At 38.2% G+C, this 27,406-nt stretch overlaps 1 protein-coding gene across 1 annotated transcript; it reads left to right on the forward strand.

Moving 5' to 3' along the window:
- Positions 1 to 15,809: 15,809 nt before the first annotated feature.
- LOC308426185 (olfactory receptor 1P1-like) lies at positions 15,810 to 16,787 on the forward strand (the record flags this gene model as incomplete). Its single annotated transcript, XM_080923941.1, has 1 exon — positions 15,810 to 16,787. Exon 1 carries the CDS (start codon positions 15,816 to 15,818, stop codon positions 16,785 to 16,787), a length of 972 nt encoding a protein of 323 aa, XP_080780067.1. The 5' UTR covers positions 15,810 to 15,815.
- Between the last annotated feature and the right edge of the window lie 10,619 nt (positions 16,788 to 27,406).

Below are 27,406 nucleotides of genomic sequence, written 5' to 3' on the forward strand. Positions count from 1 at the left end.
TCGGTCTTCTCATTGTGTCCTGGATATCCTGGACATTTTGGGTTAGGAGCTTTTAGTTTTTTGCATCTTCTCTGGCTGTTTTGTCTATGTTTACAATGTTATCTTCTGCCCCCGAGATTCTCTCTTTCATCTCTTGTAATCTATTGGAAATGCTTGCTTCTGTGACTCCTGATTTCTTTTTTAGGTGTTCTACCTCTAGGGTTATCTCTTTTAGTGATTTCTTTATTGTGTCAATTTTTGTTTTAAATTCCCTCTTCCATTCTCTTTTGTTGTGTTTTCCACTAGTTCTTTGCATTCTTTGAGTGTTTTCCTTGCTTCCTCTTTAAAAGCTTCTGAATCTTTTTGCTTTTCCTCCCGTTCTTGTTTAAGTATCTCTATCAGCATCTTGATGTATGATTTCAGTTCTGCATCTTCTTTTTCTGGAGTGTTTGGCATTCCTATGTTTGCTGTTGTGGGAGAGCTGGGTTTTGGAGTTGCCAGGTTGTCTTGGTTTCCTTGGGATATACTCTTTCTCTTTCCTCTTGCCATTTTGTCTTCAGTGATATGTTCTCGCCTTTCCCTTGTATCTGGTCTGTGTCCCTGGGTCTTCACTGGTCTAGGTGGCAGATGGGCCGAGCCCTGTTCTATGCCTCAGAGTCGCCGGGTGGAAACAGAAGTTCCAAAGTTCTGTTCCTGGTCCCTGGATCAGGCAGGGCTGGGGATGCACTTACAGTGCACACTCCGCAGAGATCCCTCTGCTCCCTGGCTGCCCAGGTCTCCCACTCACCGGTCTTTAAAGCTTTAAACTCGGCTGATCCATGTGGTGGATGGGCCGTGCCCTCCCAAATTATATTTTTTAGTTCAATCTATTTGCCTAAGAATTTGTGTAGTCATTTTTTAATAGCTGACTAGTACTCTATTGTGTAAATGTATCACATTTTTTGTATCCATTCTGCTGTTTAAGGGCATCTGATTTCTATCCAGCTTCTGGCTATTATAAATAAGATTACTATAAACATAGTGGAGCATGTGTCTTTTATATATGTTGGAGCATCTTTGGGGTATGTGCCCAGGAGTGGTAGAGCTAGGTCCTCAGGTAGTACTATGTCCAATTTTCTGAGGAACCTCCAGACTGATTCCAGAGTGGTTTAACCATCTTGCAGTCCCACCTGCAATAAAGAAGTGTTCCTTTTTCTCCACATCCTCGCCAGCATCTGCTGTCACCTGAGTATTTTATTTTAGCAATTCTGACTGATGTGTAGTGGAATCTCAGGGTTGTTTTGATTTGCACTTTCCTGATGACTAAGGATGTTGAACAATTCTTTAGGTGCTTCTCAGCCATTCACAATTCCTCAGTTGAGAATTCTTAGTTTATCTTTATGCCCCATTTTTAATAAGATTATTAGATTCTCTAGAGTCTAACTTATTGAGTTCTTTGTATATATTGGATATTAGCCCTCTATCAGATGAAGGATTGACAAAGATCTTGGCCCAATCTGTTGAATGCTCATATGACAACTTTTACACAATATTGAGACAGGAGATGCTTGACAATGACAATGTCCAGACTGCAACCAGATCTCTGGACATAGTATTTAACACCTAAATACAAAAGGCACAAAACCATTCCTGAACAGGGCTACTTTGAAAGGATAGTCCATACTCTAGACACAAAAGTGTCATAGGCTCTATGTCTACACTGAACAACAGAAGGAACATGTTTACATGTAATTTCCCCAGTGGGTTGATAGGCCATTGTTGTTGAGGAGCAAAGGCTAAACCTAGTAAACCAGAATCTTTTGCATATCACTCCTCAATGTGTTTTGTAAATTTTGGTCACTGCATTATCATTAGGTTTAGTTATACATGCAGCCAGGAATACACATGAGCTAATTTCTTTTGTTTTTAGTTTGTAGTACATCATATTGGAAGACACAGGATTCATCCAAGTATAGACATGTAGTTTTGATCATTTGGGAAGGGTGACATATACAGAGATGTGTATTGATAGAAGCAACTTTTTGTGTTCTCAATATAAGTGGCTTGAAAAAACGTTGTGGTATTTCACCAGTATTGCTTTTCCAAATTTAAATTTTATCTGTTAAATTCTTTCCAAAGAATAAGCTTTCTTTCTTGCTTTTTCTTTCTATTTCTTCCCCTCCCTTCCCTTCCCCTCTCCTTGTTTATTCATTCATCTGTCTATACATTCAACTACATAAACCAGAATGATATACTTATTTTAAATTATTCACTTAGTTATGATCCATTTGCATCACTCTTTTGTTGTTCTATTATCCAAAACTCAGCCAATAAGAACGATACAATATGACTTTTATCTTGGTCTGTTCCTACCAGTCTTAGAGCCTTACTCTCTTAACCTCTAACAACACTAAGCCATTACTGAAGTGACCTTCTTCAAACACTGAGGAAAATTTTACAGAAAAAGTGAGTGTTAATTATATATATATATATATATATATATATATATATATATATATATATATATATGCATACATAATATAAAATGTCTTTGTGCTTATATAAATAAGAATTTAAACATATACATGCATATACATGCTATATATAAGCACTCATACACACACACACATACATGCATATGTATTATTAAAAAACCTATACAATGAAACAATTCCAACAGAAATTTGTTAGTTACATAAAAAGGAGTTGTGTATAATGTCATAGGCCAGGGGAGATTTTATTTTATTGGATAGGGTAGATTTCTCTAGTTCATCTCAAGAAATAGGCAGTTAATAAATATTCTTGGAGAAAGTCCAATGTTAGTGGACCACATCTTTCCCCTTTTCAACAAATTGTTCCTGAGGGAATATATGAGACCTAGGACAATTGCTAAGTTCCAGCATCCCACAGAGATAAGGCCTCACATTGGTTCTTCTGGGAAATAGATAGGTAAGTCCTCTGATAGTCCAAGTCTGAAACACTGGAGTATTACTGGAGTTCTGATGCTGAGAAACAGATTACTCTGCAGTGCTGCTACAGGAAATGTGTAGGACTTCCATAGCTACCAAAGGAGGTACGTGGCTGTGCTCTTATTAGACTCCACTTAAAGAGAAACAGCCTCAGAGTCTCAGGGAAATTTTCAGGTTATATCAATCAGCATAGAGGACTAAAGAAATGGCGCAAGGTTATTATGATCCATGCTGGGACAGACACAGGCAATGTGCTGAGCTCAAAACTGGGGTGCAACACCATTTTTAAGATAAATAAGGTTTGCCTTCCAGCTCCAGAGAGCAAGGAGGGGAGAAGAGATATGGTCACTGGCCAGTGAAAGCACAACCAAGTCCTGGCAACTATAGGGCTTGGAAGGAAAGACAGCTTACATTTCCCAAGGAAGTCACTGTGGTCTACAAACATTTTTAGTGAGGGGGTCCAGGAATCATGCTACAGGAAGAGCTGATTCAGAAAGAGCCTTGAAGGCTGATGTGGCCCCTGAAGGCTTTGGGAACAAGGAGCATGGAATGAGGCAGAACCATTGCTGTGGGCAGGAGGACAGGCAAGTGAAAGAAATCTTATCCTTCATATCGAGGAAATCCTGGGTTTATCCTTTAGGGTGGCTGTGAGTGCCATACCGTCATCCTAGAGCACACATTCAGAAAGGACTGTATTCTAGAGGGGAGGAGAGCAATATGTGCTTTGCCTGAGAAGTTTCTTTTTATGGGATAGATCCTATATACTAGGGTCTGCACTAAGACAAGTATGTAGTTGGCCCATAGAACACAATTGCAGACAGAAAAAAGTTTTATTTTATTGCTTCTTTGGTCAGTGTGCAGTCCCTCCTGAAACACTTCCACATAAAGTAAGGGTGAGTATATTTTTGTTTCTGTCACTTTCAGATGCCCCATTTTCTGATGTCAGAATGGAGGAGCTGAGCTGTGTATGTCCCTTGTTCATGCCTTCCTGTGGCATTAGCTCAGACACTGAAGAATCACCATGGTAAAGAAAGGCTTGGCCTTTAAAGTGGTGATGAAGATGGGTTCAGCAATCATTGTGGAAAATTATTGTTGTGTTAAAATACAGACAGTGAAATTTATTTTCAGGCTAGCTAGCCAGTTGTGAAAAAGCTTTAGAGTCTTTGGGAACTAATAGGAATTTAGTAAAAGGATGGAATAGAAGTTGCTGGAGAGACATTCCATATACAAGGAATAGAATCAACATCCAGACAAGAAGTCTAGGTAAGGGTAGGCAGAAAATCTTCCTGGCTAAGGAACTGAAAACTATTGCATTTGACTAACAGGGCAGACACAGCAAAGGTAGGACTACTGTGAAAAAAGATAAGCGGCAGGTCCCTAGGAGATCACCTAGACTGAGCTGTCCCTGAAAGACAAACTGAGGAAGTAGAGAGGAGGGTCTGTTAGACCATCATCAAGAATATGACCCTGTCACTGTGCAACAGCTATCAGGAAAAATATCTGGGTCCAAACATGGGCTCTGAAAGGCTATTTTTCTGTCTAAAGAACCCCACAGTATAAAGAATGCCATTTGGAATCAAAAAGAGTAAAGATCACACTCAGGTTCTGCTCTTTTCTGGTGTGTGACTTTGAGGCAACTCGCAGACCTTACCTTCTCACTCAGCAGAGGATTACAGAAAGGTCGACTAGTTGTCACTCTGAGATTTAAGATTTTGGAATTTGGGCATCTGGGTACAAAGGGAACCATTGGATTCAGGTCTGCTGTTCTTCCTATTCTATTAAAACCTCACCTGGAGGTGTGAGCAGGAACACATAACTCAGTATTACCAGACTGTCACAGATCCTTAAGTTTAATTAAGACATGGAAACATCTATATAGTTTAAAGCTGTTAGCCTTTTGCTAGCACATTCTCTCAGCTAGCTTCTAATGTATCCTGATTTATCTGCCATTATCTACCATTGCATCTCTCTCTGTGGCTCTCTCTGCCTGCTTCCAGCTCCATCCATTCCACCTCATTCAAGTCTCTGTGCGTCTGTCTCTTACCTGCTCCTCCTGTCGCTCTGCCCACATCTCTGCCTGCCCAAAAGTCCTGCCCCCACACTTTCTACCCCAGCTCCAGTGGTCAGCTCTTTTTAAATTAAAAGCCAAGTTGCAGTTTGAACCAATCAGCAGCAGGACAACAGCTGATACATCTCTTATGAATTGCCTTTGGCATTGATTACTGTTTGAGCTTCACCAGGGTACCTTGCTTTATAATATGATAATCTCAAAGAATCATCTTTTTTATTGATGGAGAAGAACAAGCACTTACATATAAAAAATGGTGATGGTCCATAGAAATGACAATACCAAAATCATGCCAGAACTTAGCTCTCAGCCACACAGCAGTACAAAGACATCCCTTTAGGCAATGAGAAGAAAGGTCATGCCAACAGCTCAGTTTTACAAAAAGTGACCTCAGCATAGAGTAATCATTCCTTGATCCTGAAATCTCAGGTCAGGCAGAGTAAGGCTTTCAATGAATTATATATTCTGTCCTAATCCAAGGATGATCTGTTCTCCAAGATCCCCAGCACCCTGATGTCCTTTCTTAGCTATTCAGATACTCGCTTGTCCCTCTTTGCTATTTCTGTCCTTGTCTGTTGCTGCTGAGAGTGACTGCACATTTCCTTGTACAAGATGAGTTGTAATATCCTAGCTGCATTAACATCCTCTGTTCCAGGGGCATGCTGTATGTCTGTCAAACACAGCATGTTAGAAATATATATTTATATATGTGTGTGTGTGTGTGTGTGTGTGTGTGTGTGTGTGTGTGTAAAACAACAATTAATGAAAAACAGAGACCATGGTTCTGAAAAGGAAAAATAAGGAGTATGTAGAAGAGTTTAGAAGAAGGGGGGAAAGGTGTAATTATATTATAATATCAAAAGATAAAAAATAATTTTTAGAAAGGCATCAGAAGAAAGAAAACAAAATAATCTTAGCATATAAAGAGTGAGAAGAACACTGTCCATGTTACGTTCTATCCTACGTCTACTTCATGCTTATGGGAACTAGTGGGATTTCAATGCATGCTACTATACCTTTAAAAGAATTAAGTACTGACAAAAAATATATTCATATAGTATTATGCCAAAATGCCTTTAAAAATCTGTACATGTAACCCTCTTTTTTTAAATAAAGTTGTAAGAGAAAAAAAAGAGTGACATAAATTGTAAAGTGAATGGGATAATGCAGAGAAACTGGCTCATTATTTGAAGTGAGACTTAAGAAGTAAGACTACTGATTTAATTATACTTATGTGATAATTATATTTTGATGTGACAGAGGTTAAAATTTTTATGAGAATTTTTCACTCAAGAATATGGGGGTTTTTAATCCTCTTTTGAAATAAAGAGAACCACCTTTTTAAAATGAAATTTTATAGTTTACTTCATTCACATCTTAAGCTTTACTTGTATTTATTATTTGATACTCAATAGATTATTTTGTTCTTGTAAGTTTACTTCTGTAATTTTTTCAAATTCTAGTTTGTTTATCTAAGTTGGGCAAATCAGGTCTATGTGTTTCTCTAGTCTCTATCATCGAGTGAATTATCTCCTTCATAGATCCCAACATGGCTCACAATACATATTGGGATGAGTGGATGTCACACTCTAAACTTGAGAACATCATCTGCTCATACCTACAGAGGGGGTTCTTACTATGGGGGAGACACAGCTCTCGCATTGCCTAAAAATGAGAGGCAAGAGTCAACTTGATGTGGTCCAAGCCAAAGTCAGAAATTTTGGAGTTCTGGGAAAGTTCTGTGTGCATTAGACAAGCTCTCTGAGTGACAGCTTCCTCCGCTGCAAATAGAAATTAATGGTCAAACAATGCAAATGAGATGAAAAACTCCAGAGATCTCATAAGAGATGCTTGCTAGTGTGAATAGAGTATGATGAATGAGTATCATTGACACTAAAACATCTCAGGATATTCAAATATATGATCTGTCTTAATCTTTAAAACCATGTGTAAAATCTGAAAAACAGTTGATATTTATTAGTGCAGGATCATTCCATCTTAGTGAAAATTGCTTTAGGTTCCAGAATTTTTTTATTTCTTCCTTCAGGGTTTCTCAGACTATTGGATTTTCTCTTGGGGCTTTAGTTTCTATAACTGTAGCTTCTTTTTTCATTATTTTATTTTCTTTGACTTTGTCATCTGAATTTGAAGAGTATACCATAACTTTGTATATCACAAAATACATGATTATTTATTTCTACACCCATTTAATGTTACCATTATCTTAGGCTGTTATAGCTCACATCTTGGATGATGAAACATTTTAAACCAAACTATAGTTATTGTGTATTACAGCCCTAAATCAGTATATCAGAAAAAAGCATCTTACATGCCTCCTCAAAAGCATCTTTACCCAAATTTAATTAATAGTGATTCTTTATTCTGGTCTATCATTGGCCCATATTCAATTTTCTCTAGTTATTTCAGACTCTCTCCATTTTGATCCATTAGTCCAAATGGAGTCTAGTCCAGAACCGTGCACGGCACATGGTTGCTAGGATTCCTATTGCAGACTTTAGTCTGTAACAGCGTATTTCATGTGTAAGGGCTGACTGAGGAGGGTACCATGCTCTCCCTCCCCAGCATCAGCATACCCTGGCACTTATTGGAAGTGTGAGTCCTCATGATGCACCCTCATGATGTGAGGCTCTGATGCACTAACTTCCATGCACTGCATTCGAGAGTCAGGCAGCTCTGCTGTTCCACCATGGATTCCTGTGCCAATTAGTATGCACTGGAGTTATTTTCAGATTTTGTGTATAATAAAGAATGTGAAGAATATTTATGTACAAGTTTTCCATTTTATTAGGTGTAACCAGGTAGATAACCATTTGATTAGCCTTTAGAGAAATGCCAAACTGTTGTCCCAACTGGACACACGGTTTCACATTTTACCAACAGGGTCCTAGGGCCTCTGCTTCTTCTCATTCTTGATACATTTGATGTTACTGATTTATTGACTCTGTATACTAGAGGGTGTGAAATGGCATCTCATTGTGTGACTGTTTCTTTCCTTGTACTTTTTCTTTGCTTTCGAAACAATTTTGTTTGGTATTTGTTCACATAGATAATATTCTCTATATAGAATATAAAACATATAAATTATTTTCTATATCTAAAGAAAGAAAGATATTCTTTCTAGTAAACAATTTCATAGACTTAAAGAAAACTACATCTCATCATATTGTTTCAGTAAAGTTGCTTAGGAAAGTGCATGCTGGAAAATGCTTAAAATATATCATTGTTAACTATTTCCTTATTATCAAACTGTAATTGTTGCTTATATATTGTAAACAAAAATTTAAACACTATTCTCCAAATGAGACACACTGGCACTTGCCTATAGTCTCAGAACCAAGGAGGAAGAGACAGAAAGATCACTAGTTCTAGGTAGTTCTTAGCAATGCTGAGAATTTGAAAACAGATTGGGCTACATGTGTCCCTAATTCAAAAAAGAAACTCTTCCACATTCTAAATTCTTGAGACAATTTTTGAAGCGCAAATTGTTTAATTATTTAAATAAATTCATAGGTATTAATTTAATTTAGTTTTAATTTATTTTGATGGTGTTTTCTTTACTGATATTTTGTTGTGTGGCATGTATTTTGGTGTCATAGCTAAGAAACCATTGATTTATTTGAAAATTAAGGCTTATATTTTCTTCTAAGGCTTTCACAGTTTTAGATCTAATATTTTAGGCCTTTTTCCATTCTGAATCATCTTATATATGATCTGAAACAGTGTTCTAATTCATTCCTGTGCACACAAGTAAACTGTTTGTTTGATACACATAAGAAAAGGTTTTGTTAACTTTCTAATGTTAAGCTTCATTTTGACTTTAATTGTTTTTTCCTTGCTTCTGATTTCCTTTGATTTGTCGTAGTGTTTTTGTGTTGTGTTTTATTGTATCTTGTGAGATTATCTGAGACATTATAAGTTCCTTTACTGTGATGATAATATTCCATAGACTCTGATGTGTGACACAATTTTTTGTTATTTTCTAAGCATTCAATAATTTAGATAGTTAAAAATCATTTTATATTGTAACTGGCACATAATTGCACATATTTATTTAAATTAATTTTAATATTAATTATTTAATTATGGTACTCTGTGACAGTTAAACTTATGTAGAATAGAGACCTATAGAGTTGGGTAGAGGGATTGAGTGGGCCTCATATTAGCTGCTGTATGCTGCCTGGTTTATGATTCAGTGTCAGAGATCTCAGGGGTCCATGTTAATTGAGAATCCTGGTCTGCTTACAGGGCTGCCCTCTTCCTCAGCTTCCTTCAGCTTTTCCCTAATTCAACCACAGGGGTCAGCAGCTTCTGTTGATTGGTTGGGTCCAAATATCTGCATATGACTCAGATGCTTGTTGGGTCTTTCAGAAGGCTGTCAAACTAGGTCCCCTTTTGTGAGTGCTATAGCCTCAGTAATAATGTCAGGCCATGGGGCCTCCCCTTGAGCTGATTTCCACTTGGGGCCTATTACTGGATCTTTCTTTCCTCAGACTCTTCTCCATTTCTATCCCTGGAGTTTTTTCCAACAAGAACAATTATGGGGTCAGAGTTTTGGCTGTGAGATAGCAGCCCCATCCCTCACTTGATGCCCTGTCTTTCTGCTAGTGGTAAGCTCTACAAGTTCCCCCTCTCCACTGTAAGGCATTACATCTACCCCCATCCACCCGAGTCCTAAGGGTCCCTTACCTCCCAGGTCTCTGGGACATTCTAGAGGGTCCTCCCAACCTTCTACCTCCCAAAGATGCCTGTTTCCATTCTTTCTGCTGGTCCTCAGAGCTTCAGTCCTTTTCCCTCCACTCAATACCAGATTATTTTTTCCTCTTCACCCTCATCCCTTTCCCTCCTAGGTCTCTCAGACTCTTCCCACTTGTGGTTGCTTCTTTCTCCCTCCCAAATGGGACTGAGGCATTCTCACTTGGGCCCGTCAGCTTGTTGACCTTTCAGAGTTCTGTGAACTGCATCTTGGGTATTCTGTACTTTTTTATTATTATAAACTTATTAGTGAGTGCATACTGTGCATGTCCTTTTGTGTCTGAGTTACCTTACTCGGGATGACATTTTCTAGTTCTATCCATTTGCCTGCAAAACTCAGGATGTTCTCATTCTTAACAGCTGAGTAATATTCCATTATGTAAATGAACCACATTTTCTGTATCCATTCTTCATTTGTTGACATCTGTGTTGTTCCCAGATTCTGACTATCACAAACAAGGATGCCATAAACATAGTAGAATATGTGCACTTTTGGCATCTTTTGGGTACATTCCCAAGAGTGGTATTGCTGGGTCTTAAGGTAGATCTAGTTCCAATTTTCTGAGGAACCTCCAAATTGATTTCCTATGTGATTGTATCAGTTTAGAATCCCAGCAGCAATGAGGAAGGGTTCAATTATATTCCATTGATCAAACTGTCTGTCTCTGTGCCAATATCATTGCAGTTTTTAATTGCTCTGTAGTGGAGCTTGAGATCAGGAATCATTGAGTTCTAGAAAGTCTTTAATTTCTTTATTTATTTCTTACCTGACCCAGTGGTCATTGAGATATTCAGTTTTGATAAATATGTAGGTTTTCTGTTGTTTCTGTTGTTGTTCAAGATCAGCTTTAATCCATAGTGGTCTGATAGGATGGATACAATCGGGTATTTCAATTTTCTTAGATCTGTTGAGGCTTGCTTTGTGACCAAGTATGTGGTCAAATTAGGAGAAGGTTCCATGAGGTGTTTAGAAGAATGCACAATCTTTTGTGTTTGGGTGATATCTGCAGATATATGTTAGATCCCTTTGATTCATAACCTCTATTAGTTTTATTATTCCTCTGTTTAATTCTGTCTCACTGACCTGCCCATTGGTGAGACTGGAGTGTTGAAGTCTTCCACTATTAATGTTTACAGTTTAATGTGTGATTTAATCTTTAATAATATTTCTTTTATGAATATGAGTGCCTTTGCATATAGGGCATAGATATTCAAAATTGAGAAGTCATGTTGGTGGATTATTTTTCTTTGGTGAGTGTGAATTGTCCTTCTCCTTTTGATTACTTTTGGTTGAAAATCTATTTTATTAGCTATTAGAATGACTACTCCAGCTTGTTTCTTGGGTCCATTTTCTTGAAAAACATTTTTCTAGCCCTTTACTCTAAGGTAATGTCCATCTTTGCTGCTGAGATATATTTATTGTATGCAGGATAATGATGGATTCTACTCACACATCCACTCTGTTTGCCTGAATCCTTTTGGTGGGGAATTAAGACCATTGATGTTGAGAGTTGTTAATGGCCAATTATCGTTAATCCCTTTTATTTTGATGTCGCTAGTGGTACTGTGTGTGTGTGTGTGTGTGTGTGTGTGTGTGTGTGTGTGTTTCTCTTCTTTTGGATTTGTGGTTGTTCAATTACCTTCTGTTTTTTGGCTGTAGTTCCCCTCATGTGTTTGAGTTTTCTGACTAGATTCCTCTGTAGACTGGATTAGTAGAATATACGTTCAAATTTTGTCATGGAATATCTTATTTTCTCCATCTATGGTGATTGAAATCTTTGCTAGGTATAGAACTCTGTGATCTCTTTGAAGCTGTAAGACATCTTTTGAGGCCTCTCTGACTTTGAAAGTTTCTGTTGAGAAGTCTCATTTAATTCTAATAGGTCTGCCTTTATATGTTACTTAAACTTTATCTCTTGCAGCTTTTAAATACATTCTTCATTCTGTACATTTGGTGTTTTGGGTATTATATGGAAAGAGGATTTTCTTTTTTAGTCCATTATTTTTTGGTGTTCTATAATCTTCTTGTACATATATAGGCATTTCTTTCTTTAAGTTAGGGAAATTTTCTTCTATGAATTTGTTGAAGGTATTTTCCAGGACATTGAATGGGAAATCTTCATATTCTATTCCTATTGTTCTTAGGTTTGGTCTTTTCATAGTATCTCAAATTTCATGGATGTTTTTTTTTCTCACAACATTATTTTAAAAAAGAGATACATGTACAGATTATTAAAAGCATTTTAGCATAAAACTATATAAATATATTTTTGTCAGTACTTGATTTTTTAAAATGTTTGTTAGTATGCATTGAAATCTTACTAGTTATAACAAGCATAAAGTATATATAAAACAAAACATAACATAGAAATAGTCTAATTTTTCTAGGTGTGTAAAGATTAAACATAATGATTTTTACATACCAAAAATTGCCCCAAGGCTATCTTCTTAGCTCTTGAGTTATTAATAATTTAAGGTCTAGGTGTACATGACTCTGAGAGGGTGCTATACACTTACTGTTTTTTTCCTAAGAGAGACTGAGCCACTTTTTGGTCTGTCTTTCTTTTTTTCTTTCTTTCTTTCTTTCTTTCTTCTTTCTTCTTTCTTCTTCTTTTTTTTTTTTTTTTTTTTTTTTTTTTTTTTTTTTTTTTTGACCTTCATATAGCCTATGAGTTGTTTCTTGGGTATCCAGAGCTTTCTGGGGCTAGAATTCAATTATCAGTGACTGCATATTATGTCTGTTCTTCTGTGACTGGGTTACCTCACTTGGGATTATATTCTCTAGATACATCCATTTTCCTAGAAATTTCATAAAGTCGTTGTTTCTAATAGCTGAGTAGTACTCCATTGTGTAAATATACCACAATTTCTATATCCATTCATCCACTGAAGAACATCTGGGTTCTTTCCAGCTTCTGGATATTATAAATAGGGCTACTATGAACATTGTGCTGTATGTGTCCTTATTGTATATTGGAGCATCTTTGGAGTATATGCCCAGAAGTGAAATAACTGGGACTTTAGGTAGTACTACGTCCAATTTTCTAAGGAACCGACAGACTGATTTCCAGAGTAGTTGTACCGGCTTAGAACCCCACCAATAGTGGAGGAATGTTCCTCTTTCTCCACATCCTCACCAGCATCTGCTGTCATCTGAGTGTTTGATCTTAGCCATTCTGACTGGTATGAGGTGGAATCTCAGAGTTGTTTTGATTTGCGTCCAATTTTCTAGATGTTTTATGTTAGAAAGTTTTTAGCTTTAGTGTTTTCCTTGACCTGTGTAACAATTTTTTCTATGGTATCTTCTATGCCTGCGATTCTCTCTTCCTTCTCTTGCATTCTGTTTGTGATCCTTGTGTCTGTAATTTCTGTTCTTTTCCACAGGTTGTTCATCCACAGGATTGCCTCAGATTGTATTTTCTTTATTGTTTCTATTTCCATTTTCAGATCTTAAATAGTTTTACTCATTTCTTTAGTCTATTTGTATTTTCTTGAATTTCTTTGTATTTATTTGTTTCCTCTTTAAGGGCCTCTACCTGATTTTCTGTATTTCATTAAGGGAGTTTATTTGTTTCCTTTAAAAGCCTCTATAATCTTCATAAAATTAGATTTAAGGTCATTTCTTTTCAATTCAGGTGTGTTAAGATATTCAGAGCTAGGGGTTGGAGAGATGGCTCAGCAGTTAAGAGCACTGACTGTTCGTCCAGAGGTCCTGAGTTCAATTCCCAGAAACCACATGGTGGCTCACAACCACCTGTAATGAGATCTGATGCCCTCTTCAGGTGTGAATAAATCTTTGAAAAAAAAGGATATTCAGAGCTTGCCATAGTAGGTTAATTGGGTTCTAGTAGTGACATAGTATTCAGGATTTTGTTGATTGTGTTCTTATGCTGGCCTTTGGCCATCTGGTTGTGCCTAGTGTTGGCAGGACAGATAGTCCTTGATGAGAGTAGACCTCTGGTGCTACAGATAGAGCTGGTAGTTGCTGATGTTAGTTGTTGTCCTGGGTAAGGACAGACCTTTGGGTATGCAGGTAGAGTTGGTTGTCCCTGATAGTTGCAGGGCTCTGTTTGTCCTGGGCCACAACAGGATTCAAGATGTAGGTGGAGTTGTAGCCCTAAATGGAGTGCAGAAAGGGCAAAGAGAAACTGTCCACTGCTGGATTTGTCCAGAAGGGATGCAGGCAGGGGATTGGAGTAGGGTCTCACCTGGTGGTCATTGATGGCTGCAGCAGACTGGGGTTGTAGTTAGAGGTGTGGAAATAGTAAATGGAATGCAAAGGTGTCAGGGAGACCTCAGCTTCTGGGTTATTGGGCACCCAGAAGTCATGTGTTTGGGGCTTGGGAAACTCACTTGGAGGGCCCTCGCCACAGCAGGCCTTCAGAGATGCAGATGAAGCTATGACCAGGGAAATAGAGTACAAAGGGGACCTCTCTGTGTAGTCTTATGCAGTATATGTTTGGTAAGTTAAGTAGAAAATTGGAAGTGAAGTGCATTCATCTATCTAAATGGAATAAGATGATAATGATTACATTTATCTACATGTTTTATTATTCTGTTTAGCATTTTTCTTTTCTTTTTTATTTCTTTTATTTATTAGATATTCTCTATATTTACATTTCAAATGTTATCCCCTTACCCCCACTCCCATACCTGCCTTGCTTCCATGAAGGTGCTTCCTCTTCCAACCACCCTCTCCCACCTCAGCACCTTGGCATTCCTCTACACTGGGAAAACTAGCCTTCACTGGACCAAGGGCCTCTCCTCACATTGATGCCAGACAATGCTATTCTCTGGCTACATATGCAATTGGAACCATGGGTCTCTTAAATGAGCTCTCATGGAGCCAAGGCTAAACTCAACTTGACTATGAAGTGGAGGCTAGCTATTAACTGCACATCTTTCTACCTCCATCTCCCATGAATTAAATCATAAGTGCCTTCCTCCAGCTTTGCAATACTAGAAAACAGAAGCTTTCATATTTTTTCCCATGCCACTGAAGATTTGAAGAGTAGTATAGATATCATGGGTCTTCAGTAAGTAGTTTTCTTAGCTACTAGAAACATGGTGTCTTAGTCAGGGTTTTATTCCTGCACAAAACATCAGGACGAAGAACCAAGTTGGGGAGAAAGGGGTTTAATCAGCTGACACTTTCACATTGCTGTTTATCACCAAAGGAAGTCAGGACTGGAACCCAAGCAGGTCAGAAAGCAGGAGCTGATGCAGAGGCCATGGAGGGATGTCACGTACTATCCTTCTTCCCCTGGCTTGCTCAGCCTGATTTGTTATAGAACCCAGGTCTACCAGCCCAGAGATGGCACCACCCACAATGGACTTGGCCCTCCCCCATTGATCACTACTTGAGAAAATGCCTTACAGCTGGATCTCATGGAGGCATTTCCTCAACTGAGTCTCCTTTCTCTGTGATTAACTCCAGCTTGTGTCAAGTTGACACAAAACAAGCCAGTACACATGGTTTCAGAACATGAACTGTTGTCTTAAGAATATTATTTTTGTGACACTGATGGATCAGAACAGTTCTGTCCATGGTTCCAAGAGTGGTTTGTATAGGTATTGCAGAATGAATCCAAATAATCTAAGATTTCAACATAGGTAGTTATGTCCATCTCTGGAGATTGAAAAGTTGTTTAGGGTTAAGAGGTTAAGCATTACTATTGTGTTGGCTACTTGACACTGAACCAGGGAAACAATGCTATAAGACACATGAAAGGGACTGAACAATGCTTCCTTGATCTTCAGAGCATAGTTAAGTAAAACTATATAGTACAAGTAGATCTATTGACCAGATAAATGTAGAAAAGCATGCAAGGAAACTATTTTTAATAGTTCACAATTGCATGTTGTAGAATTTTCTTAAAGAATATTTTCAGCAGTTTATATTAAAAATCTAATGCATATACCAGATGGTTACTGTACAAACACTGTCATTTTCTCTAGAGATCAGAGAAAGTTTGTGCTGAGAACTCATCTAGAACAAAACATCTCAGAAAGCTAACTCAAAACATTAATTATTGACTTCTGTGCTCATGGCAAGAGGGAACCAGACCAGCACCTTTGAGTTCCTTCTCTGGGGACTGTCAGAGCAGCCACAGCAACAACATATCCTCTTCCTGATCTTCCTGTGGATGTACCTGGTCACTGTAGCTGGGAATCTGCTTATTGTCCTGGCCATTAGTACTGATGTTCGACTCCACACTCCCATGTACTTCTTCCTTGCCAGCCTGTCCTGTGTTGACATCCTCTTCACCTCCACCACAGTACCCAAGGCCCTGGTGAACATCCACACTCAAAACAGGGCCATCTCCTATGCAGGATGCCTGGTCCAGCTCTATTTTTTCTTGACTTTTGGAGACATGGACATCTTCCTCCTGGCCACAATGGCCTATGACCGCTTTGTGGCCATTTGCCACCCTCTCCACTATATGATGATCATGAGCTTCAGGCGCTGCTCACACTTGGTGATAGCCTGTTGGACCCTTACAAACCTTGTTGCCATGACACACACCTTCCTCATATTCCGGCTCTCTTTCTGCTCTAAGAAGGTCATTACAGACTTCTTCTGTGACCTGGGACCCCTGATGAAGATCGCTTGCTCTGAAACCTCTATCAATGAGCTTGTGCTTCTGTTCCTGGGGGGTGCAGTCATCTTAATCCCCTTTTTGCTCATCCTTGTGTCTTATATCCGCATTGTATCAGCTATCCTCAGGGTCCCTTCTGCCCAGGGTAGGCGCAAGGCCTTTTCTACATGTGGGTCTCACCTTTCTGTGGTAGCCCTGTTTTTTGGGACAGTGATAAGGGCTTATCTGTGTCCCTCATCCTCTTCCTCTAACTCAGTAGTAGAGGACACAGCAGCTGCTGTCATGTACACAGTAGTGACTCCCCTGCTGAACCCCTTCATTTACAGCCTGCGGAACAAAGACATGAAGGGAGCACTGGTCAGAATTCTCAAGGGCAAAGTCTCCTTCTCCTGGGCCCAGGATCTTCTTCAGAAAAAGTGAAGGGATCCTCAAGCTTCCTTCTTGATCTTTCAGTAATTTCTACTTAAAGTGTCTCCTTCTGTATCTCACATTTCCTTTGTAATTCCCTGACTCCTCACCGCGAAGATCTTACATTTGAGAAAAAGGGAAGGTTCTCTTTAGGTTTTGATTTTTTTATAAATGGATTCTTTGTTCATTTATTTAGTGATCATATGCCCCAGAATAATGATTTAGTCAATGAAAGATGGCATACAAGACAATTGTTTTTGTGGGGACAATTACTCTGTGGCTAAAGTCTCATTTTTTTGTCCAAAAAAAAATGAAGATTTTGAAGACTTTATGCACAATGCATTTTGGTCATATCCATACTCCCCCATCCACTTTCTCCAATGATCACCCATGTTCCACTCTTAAATCCATGCCCTCTTTATCTATTGTACACACACGTGTACTGATACTCACATGTATGTATCTCCCACTGACTCAAACTAACCTTTCCACATACATAAGGGGATTTGATTGAATACTGGGATGGGGACAACCTACCACAGTTGCTTTCCATAAAGAAAAGTGAATTTCCCTCAGCAGCAGAAGCTGACAGCCTGAACCTCCTACACTGTGGACAGGACCTGGTATGGCCTTATGCTGGCAACTATAGCTGTTAAAGGCTCATGAGGGCAAAGTCCCTCTCTTGTCCTGAAGACATTATTTTACAGGGCTCCCCAGGTTCTCTGACCCTTACACTCTTTCCATCCTGTCTTTCAGAGGCAAACCTTCTTGTGATCTTGTGTTTTATAGTAATTATTAGTACATTGCTCCATTTTTTATTAATCATTTTGTTTGTTTATATTTCAAATGAGATTCCTCATTCTGGTTTCACCTCTGCAAAACCCAGCCTAAGACAGTTGATGTTTGGGATTGTGAGGATACTTAAGAAGGTACAAAAAAGGGTACAGAACTAAACGAAGAATTCTCAATTGAGGAATATGGAATGGCTGAGAAGCAGCTAAGGAAATGCTCAATATCCCTATTCATCAGGGAAATACAAATCAAAAGAACTCTGAGATTCCACCTCACACCAGTCAGAATAGCTAAGATAAAAAACTCAGATGACAGCACATGCTAGCGAGGTTGTGGAGAAAGTCGAACACTCCTCCACTGCTGGTGGAGTTGTAAGCTGGTACAACCACTCTGGAAATCAGTCTGGTGGTTCCTCAGAAAATTGGACATTGTACTACCTGAAGACCCACTTATTCCACTTCTGGGCATTTACCCCAAAGATGCTCCAACACACAATAAGGACACATGCTACACCATATTCATAGGAGCCTTATTTATAATAGCCAGAAGCTGGAAAGAACCCAGATGTCCTTCAGTAGATGAATGGATACAGAAATTGTGGCATATTTACACAATGTAGTACTACTCAGCTGCTAGAAACAATGACTTTATGAAATTTCTAGGAAAATAGATGTATCTAGAGAATATCATCCTGAGTGAGGTAACCCAGTCACAAAAGAACAGACACAATATGCAGTCACTGATAATTGGTAACTAGCCTCAGAAAGCTCTGAATACCAAAAAAAACACCTCACAGACAATATGAGACCAAAAACTGTAAGCCTCAGTCCTTCTTAGAAATAATAATAATAATAATAATAATAATAATAACAATAATAATAATAAAGTGTATAGCATCCTATCAGTGGGGTACACCTAGATCTTAAACCATTAATAACTCAAGAGCTAAGAAGAAAAGACAGGAGATGGTAAATAAGGGGAAAGAGAAAGGGAACAAGAGAGATGAGGAAGGGATATTTGCTCCAAAGGAACAAAGAACTTCCTCTGGATAAAGAGAAAAAAAGATGTGGCCTAGAGGCAAATGTCATTTTATAAAGGCTAGAAGTGAAACCTCTGAATTATAATGAGTTAATTTCTTTTGAATGGACATGTCAAGGTAGCCAAATGGGAGCTTTCTGTTGGTGGATTTCTTTTTTTTCTTTTCTTATTTTTTCAATTTTATTGGATATTCTCTGTATTTGCATTTCAAATGTTATACCCTTCCCCCAACTTCCCTTCCTCCTCCCCCTCAATTTGCTTCCATGAAGGTGCTCCCTCTCCCAATCACCCTCTTCAGCTCAGTGCCTTGACTGGTTGATGATGTGGGCCATTCTCCTGTTTAGCTGCAAGTCTTCATGTTCAGTCTGATGTTTAGCTACAAGCATCTTCATCTGTATCTATATGACTCTGAGAGAGCCTCTGAGGAGACACCAATATCTGTTCCTGCCAGTAAACTCTTCTTGCATCAGCAATAGAACTTGGGTTTGGTGGCTGCATATGGGGTGGTTCTCCAGGTGAGGCAGGCTCTGTAAATCTTTTCTTCAATCCCTGCTCCTCTATTTGACCTTGTATTTCCTCCCCTTCTTTGTTCACCCTTCTAAGAAGGACTGAGGCATTCACATTCTGGTCTTACTTCATTTTTGAGCTTCATAAGTTCTGTGGATATTTCTTGGGTATTTTGAGCTTTGGGGGGGATTAGTATCCCCTTGTAAGTGAGTGCATACCATGAGTGCTCTTTTGTGACTGAGTTACATCACTCAGGATGATAGCGTCAAGTTCTATCCATTTGCCTAGAAATTTAATGAACTCTTTGTTTTTAAAAGCAGAGTAGTACTCCATTATGTACCACAATTTCTGTATGCATTCCTCTGTTGAAGGACATCTGGCTTCTTTCTGACTCCTGGCTTTATAAATAAGGCTACTATAAACATTGTTGAGCATTTGTCCTTGTTAGATGTAGGAGCTACTTTGGGGTATATACCCAGGATCGGTATAGCTGGGTCCTCAGATAGGATTATGTCAAATTTTCTGAGGAAATGCCATACTGATTTCCAGAGTGGTTGTACCAGCTTAAAACCCACCAACAGTGGAGTAGTGTTCCTCTTTCTCCACATCCTCACCAACATCTGATGTCACCTGAGTTTTTGATCTTAGCCATTCTTACTGGTGGAATCTTACTTTGTTCTGATTTGCATTTCCCTGGTGACTAGGGATGTTGAGCATTTCCTTAGGTACTTCTCAGCCATTCCATAGTCTTCAGCTGAGAAGACTCTGTGTAACACTCTACACCTTTTTTTTTTCAATTTTAACAACTTTATTTTAAAAAACAGAGATAAATGAACAGATTATAAAAGCATCTTTGCAGAAAACTATATGAATATATTTTTGTCAGTACTTGATTTTTTTAAGTTTGAAAGTATTACGTGAAAACTAACTAGTTTCAATGAGCATACAGTACATATAAAACAAAAGGGAACATGGAAGTAATCAAACTTCTCTTTCTGTGTAAAGATTAAACATAATAATATTTTCTTTTATATAATTGAACAACTTTATTTTAAAAACAGAGATAAATGTACAGATATTAAAAACATTTTTGCATACAAGTATATGAATAGATTTTTGTCAGTACTTGATTTTTTTCAAGGTTTGATAGTATGCATTAAAATCGTACGAGTTATAATGACCATAAAGTACATGTAAAAAAAAGATGTAACCTGGAAATAGTCAAAGTTTTCTTGGTGTGTAAAGATTAAACATAATGATTTTTTGGCATTGTTTTTCTTGAATCTCATATAGACTTTGAGTACTTTCTGGGGTGTTCAGATCTTTCTAGGGTTAGTATCCAATTATCAGTGACAGCATATTATGTCTGTTCTTTTGTGACTGGGTTATCGCACTCAGGATGATATTCTCTAGATGCATCCATTTTCTTAAACATTTCAAAAAGTCATTGTTTCTGATAGCTGAGTAGTACTCCATTGTGTAAACATACCACAATTTTTGTATCCATTCATCTACTGAAGGATATCTGGGTTCTTTCCAGTTTCTGGCTATTATAAATAGAGCTGCTATGAACATTGAGGTACATGTGTCTTTGTTGTTTGTTGGAGCATCTCTGGGGTATATGCCCAGAAGTGAAATAACTGGGTCTTCAGGTAGTACTATGTCCAATTTTCTGAGGAACCACCAGACTGATTTCCAGAGTGGTTGTACCATTTTACAACCCCACCAACAGTAGAGAAGTGTTCCTCTTTCTCTACATCCTCACCAGCATCTGCTTTCATCTGAATTTTTTATCTTAGCAGTTCTAACTGGTATGAGGTAGAATTTCCGGGTTATTTTGATGTGCATTTCCCTGATGACTAAGGATGTCGACCACTTCCTTAGATGCATCTCAGCCATTTGATATTCCTCAATTGAGACCTTTTTGTTTAGCTCTGTACCCTATTTTTAATAGAATTGTTTGATTATCTGGTGTCTAGCTTCTTGAGTCTTTGTATACCTTGGATATTAGGGTCTAGCAGTTGTGGGGTTGGTAAAGATCTTTTCCCATTCTGTTGGCTGCCATTTTGTTTTCTTGACAGTGTTCTTAACCTTACAGAAACTCTGTAATCTCATTAAGTCCCATTTGTTGATATTTGACCTTAGAGCAGGAGCCATTGGTGTTCTGTTCAGAAAATTTTCTCCTGTGCCTATGTGTTCTAAGGTTTTCCCTATTTTCTCTTCTATAGATTCAGTGTACCTGGTTTTATGTGGAGATCTTTGATCCACTTGACTTGAGCTTTGTACAAGGTGTTAAGAAAGGGTCTATTTTCATTCTTCTACATGTTGAGTGCCAGTTGTGCCAACACCATTTGTTGAAGAGGCTGTTCTTTTTCCATTGAATGTTTACAGCTTCTTTGTCAAAAATCAACTGACCATATATGTGAGGGCTCATTTCTGTATCTTCTATTCTATTCCATTGATCCACGTGCCTATCTCTGTACCAGTACCATGCAGTTTTTAGCATAATTTCCTTGTAGTATAGCTTGAGGTCAGAGATGGTGATTCTGACAGATGTTAAGGATGGATTTTTGCTATTCTAGGTCTTTTATTATTCCAAATGAAATTGCACATATTTTTTTCCAACTCTATGATGATTTGGATTGGAATTTTGATGAGGATTGCATTGAATCTGTAGATTGCTTTTGGTAAGATGGCCATTTTTAAAATGTTGATCCTTTCAATTCATGAGCATGGAAGATCTTTTTATTTTCTGAGATCTTCCTCAATTTCCATCTTTAGAGATTTGAAGTTAATGTCAGACAGGTCCTTTACTTGCTTAGCTTGAGTCACACCAAAAACTGTATTTCATATACTTTGTGACTGTTTTAAAGGGTATCTATTCCCTAATTTCTTTCTCTGCATGTTTGTCCTAAGAGTAGAAGAAGGCTGCTGAATGGTTTGAGTTAATTTTCTATCCACCCACTTTTCTGAACTTGTCTATAAGCTGTGGAAGTTCTCTGGTGGAATTTTTGGGGTCACATACATACACTAACTTGTCATCAACAAAGAGTGATCTTTTTACGTCTTCCTTTCCAATTTGTATCCCTTTGATTTCCTTTTGCTGTCTAATTGCTCCAGCCAGAACTTCCAGTACTATGTTGAATAAGTAGGGGGAGAGTGAACAGCCTTGTCTAGTCCCTGATTTTAATGGGATTGCTGCAAGTTTCTAACTGTTAAGTGTGATGTTCGCTATTGGTTTGCTGTATATTGCTTTTATTATGTTTAAGTATGGGCCTTGGATTCCTGTTCTTTCCAAGACTTCTAACATGAAGGGGTGTTGAATTTTGTCAAATGCTTTCTAAGCATCTAGTGAGATGATCATGTAGTTTTTTTCTTTGAGTTTGTTTATATGGTGGATTACATTGACAGATTTCTGTATATTAAACTATACCTGCATCCCAGGGATGAAACCTACTTGATCATAGTGAATAATCCTTTTGATGTGTTCTTGGATTCGGTTTACAAGGATTTTTTGAGTATTTTTGCATCAATGTTCATGAGTGATATTGGTCTGAACTTCTCTTTCCTGTTAGGGTCTTTGTGTTGTTTAGGAACAAGGGTTATTATGGCCTTGAAAAATGAGTTAGGTAGTGTTTCATCTGATTCTATCTTGTGGAATAGTTTGGAGAGTATTGGTATTAGGTTGTCAATAAATGCCTGATAGAATTCTACACTGAACCCATCTGGACATGGGCTTTTATTGCTTGGGAGTCTTTTGATGACTTTTTCTATTTCTTTAGGTGTTATGGGATTATTGAGATGGTTTTCCTCATCCTGATTTAACTTTAGTATCTGGTATCTGTCTAGGAATTCATTCATTTCCTCCAGATTTTCCAGCTTTGTTGAATATAGGCTTTGTAGTAGGATCTGATGATTTCTTGAATTTCCTCAGTTTCAGTTGTTATGTCTCCACTTTCCTTTCTGATTTTGTTAATATGGATACTCCCTTTTTGCCCTCTAGTTAGTCTGGCTAAGGGGTTATCAACCTTTAATTTTGTCAAAGAACCAGCTCTTTGTTTTGTTGATTCTTTGAATGGTTTCTATTGTTTCCATTTGGTCATTTTTTGCTCTCGGTTTGATTATTTCTTGCTGTCTAGTCCTCTTGGGTGTATCTGCGTCCTTTTGTTCTAGAGCTTTCAACTGTGCTGTCAAGTTGCTAGTGTATGCTCTCTGCAGTTTCTTTTTGGAAGCACTCAGAGCTATGAGTTTTGCTCTCAGTACTGCTTTCATTGCATCCCATAGATTTGAGTGTGTTGTGTTTTAATTTTCATTAAAGTCTAGAACATCCTTAATTTCTTTCTTTATTTCTTCTTTGACCCTGCTATCGTTTAATAGAGCATTTTTTAGTTTTTATGTGTATATAGACTTTTGTTGTCTTTGTTGTTATTAAATACCAGCCTTAGACCATGGTGATCTGATAGGATGCATAGGAGTATTTCAATCTTCTTATATCTATTGAGGCTTGCTCTGTGACTGATTATACGGTCAATTTTGGATTAGGTGCCATTAGGTGCTGAGAAGAGGGTATATTCTTTTGTTTTAGGATGAAATGTTCTGTAGATGTCTATTAATTCCAATTGGTTCATAACCTCTGCTAGTTTCACTGCCTCCTTGTTCAGTTTCTGTTTCCATGATAGGTCTATTGATGAGAGTGGGGTTTTGAGGTCCCCCACTATTATTGTATGGGATGCAATGTATTTTTTGAGCTTTAGTAGGGTTTCTTTTATGAATATGGGTGTTCTTGTTTTTAGAGCATATACAGTAAGGATTACGAGCTCCTCCTGGTACATTTTTCCTATAATGACTAAAAAGTGTCCTTCCTTATCTTTTTTAATAACTTTTGGTTGAAAATCTACTTTATTTGATATTAGAATAACTACTCCATCTTATTTCTTGGGGCCATTTGCTTGGAAGGTTTTTTTCTCAACCTTTTACTCTGAGTTAATGTCTGTCTTTGTCTTGAGATGAGATTCCTGTATGCAGCAAAATGCTGGACTCTGTTTATGTAATCAGTCTGATAACCTATATCCTTTTATTCGGGAATTGAGTCCATTTATGTTAAGAGATATTAAGGGACAGTGGTTGCTGTTTCCTGCTATTTTTGCTTTTAGGGGTAGAATTGTGCCTGTGTGTCTTTCTTCTTTGGGTTTTCTTGCTTAGATATTTTCTTGTTTTTACTAGGATGGATTTCCTCTCCTTCTATTGGGTTTTCCACATATAATTCATTATAGTGCTTGTTTGTGGTCAGACATTGTGTAAATTTAGTTTTGTCCTGGAATATCTTGGTCTCTCCATCTTTGGAGATTGAGAGTTTTGATGGGCATAGCAGCTTGGGCTGACACGTGTGTTCTCTTAGGGTCTGCATGATGTCTTCCCAGGATCTTCTAGCTTTCATGGTCTCTTTTGAGAAGTCAGGTGTGATTCTGATTGATCTACCTTTATATGTTACCTGACCTTTTTCCCTTGTTGCTTTTAGTATTCGTTCTTTGCTTTGGGCACTTGGCATTTTGACTATTATGTTTCAGGAAGAATTTCTTTTCTGGTCCACTCTATTCGGAGTTCTGTAGGCTTCTTTTATGTTCATGATCATCAATTTTAAATGTAGGGAAGTTTTCTTCTATGATTTTTTTGAAGATAATTACTGTGCCTCTTGGTTGATATTCTTTGCCCTCTTCTATTCTTATTATTTTTAGGTTTGGTCTTCTCATTGTGTCCTGTATCTCCTGGACATTTTGGGTTAGGAGCTTTTTGGATTTTTCATCTTCTCTGACTGTTTTGTCTATGTTTTCAATGTTGTCTTCAGCCCTAAGATTCTCTCTTCCATCTTTTGCAGTCTGTTGGAGATGCTTGCATCTGTGACTTCTGATTTCTTTTTTAGGTTTTCTATCTCTAGGGTTGTCTCTTTTAGTGTTTTTTTTTATTGTTTCCATTTCCATTTTAAATTCCTTCTTCAATCTCTTCATCTATTTGGTTCTGTTTTTCTCTAGTTCTTTGATTTCTTTGAGTGTTTTTCGTGTTTCCTATTTAAAAGCTTCTATTTCTTTATGCTTTTCCTCCCGTTCTTGTTTAAGTGGGTTATTCATGCTCTTCTCAAAGATCTCCATCATCATCTTGAGGTATTATTTCAGGTCTGAGTCTTCTTTTTCTGGATGGTTTGGCATTCTGCTGTTTGCTGTGATGGGAGAGCTGGGTTCTGATGCTGCCAGGTTGTCTTGGTTTCTATTGGGTAAGTTCTTTCGCTTTCCTCTTGCCATCTTGTTGTCTTTGATTATATGTGGTCTTATTGTCAGTGATTGGTTCCCTTCTCTCCTGTATACCTGGCCTGTGTCCCTGGATCTCCACTGTTTTTGGTGGCAAATGGCTTGAGCATTTGGTCCGCATGCAAGAGCCTTCTGGGTGGACCAGAGTCTCTACAGCAGAGTTCCTGCTCCCCTGGAACAACCAGAGGGCAACACCTACTGTGCGCTAGGCCTAGCTCTCTCTGAATCCTGGCTACTAACAGTAGAGTCTTGCCAGGCCTGTGTCCCTGGATCTCCACTATTCCAGGTGGTAAATGGCCTGAGCATTTGGTCTGCACATGATGGCTTTCCAGACAGATAATAAGTCCCTATTCCAGGGTTCCTGCTCCCCTGAACCAATGGGAGGCGCACTTTCCACGTGATCGACCCAGACCTCTCTGCACCCCACCTGCTCACAGCACAGTCTCACCAGGCCTGACTCCCTGAATCTCTACTGTTCCCAGTGGCCAATGGCCTGAGCATTTGGTCCACATGCAAGAGCCTTCAGGGTGGAAACCAAGTCACTACAGCAGAGTTCCTGCTCTCCTGAACCAATCCGAGGAGGGGGCGCTTTCTTCGTGCTCAACTCAGACCTCTCTGCACCCCGGCTACTTGCATCACAATTTCATCAGACCTTTGTCCCACTCTCTACCCCATTTTTAATAGGATTATTTGATTCTCTAGAGTCTAACATCTTGAGTGATTTGTATATATTGGATATTAGCCCTCTATAAGATGTAGAATTGGTAGAGATCTTTTCCCAATCTATTGGTTGCCATTTTGTCCTTTTAACAGTGTCCTTGACCTTACAGAAACTTTGCAATTTCATGAGATCTCATTTGTCCATTCTTAATCTTAGAGCATAACCCACTGGTGTTCTGTTCAGGAAATTTTCCCCTGTGCCTATGTTTTCTAAGCTCTTCCCCACTTTCTGTTCTATTAGTTTCAGTGTACCTGGTTTTATGTGGAGGTCTTTGATCCACTTTGACTTGCGCTTTGTACAAGGAGATAAGAAGGGATTGATTTGCATTCTTCTGCATGTTGACTACCAGTTGATCCAGCACCATTTGTTGAAGAGGCTGTCCTTTTTCCATTTAACGGTTTTAGTTCCTTTGTCAAAGATCAAATGACCATAGGTATGTGGGTTAATTTCTGGATCTTCAACTCTATTCCATTGGTTTACCTGGCTGTCTCTGTACCAATTCTATGCAATTTATCACAATTGATTTGTTATATAGCTACAGGTTAGGGATGATGATTCCACCAGAAGTTTTTTATTATTGAGAATGGTTTTTGCTATCCTGAGTTTTTTATTATTCCAAATGAATTTGCAAATTGCTCTTTCAAACTCGATGAGAATTGAGTTGGAATTTTGATGGGGATTGCATTAGATTTCTAGATTGCCTTAGGCAAGATGGCCATTTTTACAATGTTGATCCTTCCAATCTATGAGCATGGGAGATCTTTCGATCTTCTGATGTTTTCTTCAATTTCCTTCTTCAGAGATTTGAAGTTCTTGTCATACAGACCCTTCACTTGCTTGGTTAGGGTCACACCAAGGTATTTTATATTCTTTGTGGCTATTGTGAAGGGTTTCAATTCTATTTTGCTGCATAGAGAAAACTCGTATCAGCAACAAAGACAAACACTATCTCAAAGTAAATGGTTGGGGAAAAACATCCAAGCATATGGCCCTAAGAAACAAGCTGGAGTAGTCATCCTATTATCGAATAAAATAGATTTTCAACCAAAAGTGATCAAAAAAGACAAGAAAGGACACTTTTTACTCACCAAAGGAAAAAAACTATCAAAATGAACTCTCAATCCTGAACATCTATGTTCCAAATACTAGAGCATGCACATCAATAAAAGAAAGCATACTAAAGCTCAGAGCATATATTATACCACACACAATAACAGTGGGAGATTTCAACATACAACTTTCATCAATGGACAGATCATAAAGGCAGAAAC

The sequence above is a fragment of the Micromys minutus genome (genome assembly GCF_963924665.1).
Source record: "Micromys minutus genome assembly, chromosome: 10".
Lineage (NCBI taxonomy): Eukaryota > Metazoa > Chordata > Mammalia > Rodentia > Muridae > Micromys > Micromys minutus.